At 42.9% G+C, this 5,000-nt stretch overlaps 1 protein-coding gene across 1 annotated transcript in view; it reads right to left on the reverse strand.

Annotated features, from left to right (window-relative positions):
• The window catches only part of LOC307041250 (receptor-type tyrosine-protein phosphatase zeta-like), a gene marked incomplete at both ends in the record, with an annotated part of 65,789 nt that overhangs the window by 4,777 nt on the left and 56,012 nt on the right, over window positions 1–5,000 (reverse strand). The window contains 3 exons of the mRNA XM_079684559.1: window positions 521–668; window positions 1,943–2,106; window positions 2,866–3,000. Coding sequence (XP_079540685.1) covers window positions 521–668; window positions 1,943–2,106; window positions 2,866–3,000 — 447 coding nt within the window. The remainder of the gene's footprint in view (window positions 1–520; window positions 669–1,942; window positions 2,107–2,865; window positions 3,001–5,000) is intronic.

A 5,000-nucleotide genomic window follows, 5' to 3' on the forward strand; every position in this document is an offset into this window, starting at 1 on the left:
CCTTTGCCGAGATAATCCATCCCACCTCACAGGTGTTGCATATCAAGATGCTGATTAGACAGCATGATTATTGCACAGGTGTGCCTTAGGCTGGCCACAATAAAAGACCACTCTGAAACGTGCAGCTTTGCTTTATTGGGGGGGTCTGGGGGGGGTCTGGGGGGGTCTGGGGGGGTCTGGGGGGTTCCGAAAACCCTAACCCTAACATGTCACCCATTGAGCATGTTTGGGATGCTCTGGATCGGCGTATACGACAGCGTGTTCCAGTTCCTGCCAATATCCAGCAACTTGGCACAGCCATTGAAGAGGAGTGGACCAACATTCCACAATCAACAACCTGATCAACTCTATGCCAAGGAGATGGGTGACATGTTAGGGTTAGGGTTAGGGTTAAACCTGACTGGTTTTCGGACCCCCCCCTATATAAATATATTTTAGTAGACCTCAACAATATAATGGTAACTTAAATAAATGGTGTGTGTGTGTGTGTGTGTGTGTGTGTGTGTGTGTGTGTGTGGACATAACCTCTGACCTCTGTCTGCACCAGGTAGTTCCTCTGTGTGCGGATGTGTTTGAGGAAGCCGGTGATGTTGACGCTGCGTTCGTCTTTTATCTGCTTCAGCAGGCTGTCCAGAACCACGTAGGTTCCTGTCCGACCGACACCAGCACTGCACAGAGCCAGAGAGAAGAACAAGTTGAGTCCAGGATTTACAGACGAGAGGATAAGAATGTTTAATTTACACCGATCGTCAGAGATGGCAAAAGTACACACATCCTGTACTCAAGTAGAAGTACAGATACTCGTGTTTAAAAATACTCTGGTGAAAGTAGAAGTACTGACTAAACTTCTTTACTCAAGTCAAAGTAAAGAGGCTTTGAAATGTACTTCAGTAAAAAGTACCCATAACTAGCAGCTGTTTTAAAGAGTACCTGACCTCCCTTTATATTAATAGAACAATAATGTCATTGTTAGCTAATGAATGTTTCCATGGTGACCAACGGCAACATGACAACGTTTCCATTGGTCCCTCTTCTTTAGAGAAGACCAGGAAATGATGGATACACGGATCGTGTTCAAATCAATAGGCACGCAATTACTCTAAATAATAATGATCACGCCACCAAACACACATTCAGACTAAAGGAACCAGCCTGTTTGGAAAATGTGAGAAGTAGAAAGTACAGGTATTTGTGTTCAACATGTAAGAAGTAGAAAGTACAGGTATTTGTGTTCAACATGTGAGAAGTAGAAAGTACAGGTATTTGAGTTCAACATGTAAGAAGTAGAAAGTACAGGTATTTGTGTTCAACATGTAAGAAGTAGAAAGTACAGGTATTTGAGTTCAACATGTAAGAAGTCAAAGTAAAAAGTCATCAGAAAAATAAGTAATGGAGTAAAGTGCTGATCCCAGAAAGATGTACTTAAGTACAGTAACTAAGTCTACTTCACTGCTCTGCTGATCGTACCTGGATTATCTCTGAAACAGTATGGAGCTCAAAAGCTTTCTCTCTTGCCGGTTATACCACAAGGTGAGTTCCTTTTTACTTCCTGCTTCTTCACACACATGCTCTCCAGTACAGGTTAGCTCTGAGTGTTAGCCATGCTAATGTAAACACCGACCATACTACGTCCAAAACGGTCGGGCATTGTTTCTGATAGTAACGTTTCTGATAGGGCCGTGGGTCCACATTTCAGATATTACGTCATATCGGACGCACATCTGGATCAGCTCCGTTGTTCCCCCGTTTTTAGAGATTTGGGTACGGAGGAAAAGAGATAGGGTTTTATTCTCTGACGCTGCGTGAGTTCCCCGACACACCGGGGACACATCTTTATGTATAAAAGACATCAAAAAGTGCATTTTGAACGATAGGAGACCTTTAAATCCAGGATCTACAGACGTGAGGATAACCAATGATGTTTAATTTACGCCCATCGTACCTGCAGTGCACCACCAGCGGCCCCATGTTCTCCGTCCGGGCTCTGGAGGACTTTCTGACGAAGCTGAGCAGCGGCAGAGCGAAGTCCGGGACGCCCATATCGGGCCACTGGGTGTAATGGTACTGAGTCACCGTGCGCTCATTGATCCGGCCCTTCTGGGAGCCCTGCAGGTGGGTAGAAATTACATTCAATTCAAATGTATTTATATCGCCCAATATCACCAATCACATTGGTCTCAGAGGGCTTCACTAATCAACAAACACGAATGATAGTGTACAAACAACAAACCGATCTGAGAACAGAGTAAAATGACAAGATAAATGTGCAAATACTAATGAATGGGTTCATAACACAATGACGCAAATACAGTTAGAATACAATCATTAAGAAACTAAAACTCAGTGTCTTCAGTTGTGGAAAACATTCCTGCAATAACTCTCTATAACAAATCTCCTCTCTGAAGAGAAGTCTCTGCTTCATACTTTCTCTTGGACTTCAAATATCGCTGTACATTTAACATGTATTCAGTTTAATATTTAATATTCCATCCTTCACAAACTTATCTATATAATAATAATAATAAACCTAACCAGCCGTACTTAACCTAGCTTACGGTGGCTAATGTTAGCTTCAGGTAAATACGGCTGCTTAAGGTTCAAGGTTAGTTTCTTTGTATAGCACATTTTAAGACACAGGCAATTCAAAGGGCTTCACATCAGGCATTAACACATAATAATAATTTAAAAAAAAGACCATTCATAAAAGCGTTAAAATACTGGCTGCAGCCAAAAGTGCAATAATAAGACACGGTGCTTACCATCCATTAACTTAATTACTCTTCTACCTGTGCTCCCTGACGATGAACTGAAATGGGCTGAGACTTTAATTGAGTGGATTTAAAACGTGGACGTGGTTAGTCTGACCTTTTTGGTCTGTGTGTTCCTGAGGGTGAAGGTCCTCTGGGTATAGTAGGCGAGCGCCCGGCTGCTCTTCGTCGTCACCACGAAGCCTCCGTACTCCTCCTGCACCTCCACCGGCCAATACTGATCACACTTCCTCTGAGGAGACACCAACAACACCATCAATAACCCAAATGTAACCGGTGTCTGCGTTGTGGTTTTTTGGGGGAAATGTGGAAAGAGCCGAAGGCAGCTTAATGTTACCGAGAAGCGTGCATACGAAAAGTATTCAAGTTAAAAAAAGTCTTAATGAAAACGTACGAGGAATTTGACTTGATGTCGTGGTGCATACATACAAGTAAAACACAGATAGAGAACTAGAACAATATTAAAACATAGCAGTATTAACATAGAAATGGAACGGAATAAAAATTGGCAGTAATACAAAAAAAAAGATATTGTTGGACATTGTGCGCATTAATGTAAATCATAGAGTCTATGATTCTGATTCTGATGTGAAAGGGAAACCCCCTCTTCTTCATGTCTCTTCTACATCAACATGTGTCCCCTCTTCTTCATGTCTCTTCTACATCAACATGTGTCCCCTCTTCTTCATGTCTCTTCTACATCAACATGTGTCCCCTCTTCTCCATGTCTCTTCTACATCAACATGTGTCCCCTCTTCTCCATGTCTCTTCTACATCAACATGTGTCCCCTCTTCTTCGTGTCTCTTCTTCATCAACATGTGTCCCCTCTTCTCCGTGTCTCTTCTACATCAACATGTGTCCCCTCTTCTCCATGTCTCTTCTACATCAACATGTGTCCCCTCTTCTCCATGTCTCTTCTACATCAACATGTGTCCCCTCTTCTTCATGTCTCTTCTACATCAACATGTGTCCCCTCTTCTTCATGTCTCTTCTACATCAACATGTGTCCCCTCTTCTTCATGTCTCTTCTACATCAACATGTGTCCCCTCTTCTTCATGTCTCTTCTACATCAACATGTGTCCCCTCTTCTCCATGTCTCTTCTACATCAACATATGTCCCCTCTTCTTCATGTCTCTTCTACATCAACATGTGTCCCCTCTTCTTCATGTCTCTTCTACATCAACATGTGTCCCCTCTTCTTCATGTCTCTTCTACATCAACATGTGTCCCCTCTTCTTCATGTCTCTTCTACATCAACATGTGTCCCCTCTTCTTCATGTCTCTTCTACATCAACATGTGTCCCCTCTTCTTCATGTCTCTTCTTCATCAACATGTGTCCCCTCTCCTTCATGTCTCTTCTACATCAACATGTGTCCCCTCTTCTCCATGTCTCTTCTACATCAACATGTGTCCCCTCTTCTTCATGTCTCTTCTACATCAACATGTGTCCCCTCTTCTTCATGTCTCTTCTACATCAACATGTGTCCCCTCTTCTCCATGTCTCTTCTACATCAACATGTGTCCCCTCTTCTTCATGTCTCTTCTACATCAACATGTGTCCCCTCTTCTACATGTCTCTTCTACATCAACATGTGTCCCCTCTTCTTCATGTCTCTTCTACATCAACATGTGTCCCCTCTTCTCCATGTCTCTTCTTAATCAACATGTGTCCCTTCTTCTTCATGTCTCTTCTACATCAACATGTGTCCCCTCTTCTTCATGTCTCTTCTTCATCAACATGTGTCCCCTCTTCTTCATGTCTCTTCTACATCAACATGTGTCCCCTCTTCTCCATGTCTCTTCTACATCAACATGTGTCACCTCTCCTTCATGTCTCTTCTACATCAACATGTGTCCCCTCTTCTCCATGTCTCTTCTACATCAACATGTGTCACCTCTCCTTCATGTCTCTTCTACATCAACATGTGTCCCCTCTTCTTCATGTCTCTTCTACATCAACATGTGTCCCCTCTTCTCCATGTCTCTTCTACATCAACATGTGTCCCCTCTTCTTCATGTCTCTTCTACATCAACATGTGTCCCCTCTTCTCCATGTCTCTTCTACATCAACATGTGTCCCCTCTTCTTCATGTCTCTTCTACATCAACATGTGTCCCCTCTTCTCCATGTCTCTTCTACATCAACATGTGTCCCCTCTTCTTCATGTCTCTTCTACATCAACATGTGTCCCCTCTTCTCCATGTCTCTTCTACATCAACATGTGTCCC

This window comes from Notothenia rossii (genome assembly GCF_949606895.1).
Source record: "Notothenia rossii genome assembly, chromosome: 5".
Lineage (NCBI taxonomy): Eukaryota > Metazoa > Chordata > Actinopteri > Perciformes > Nototheniidae > Notothenia > Notothenia rossii.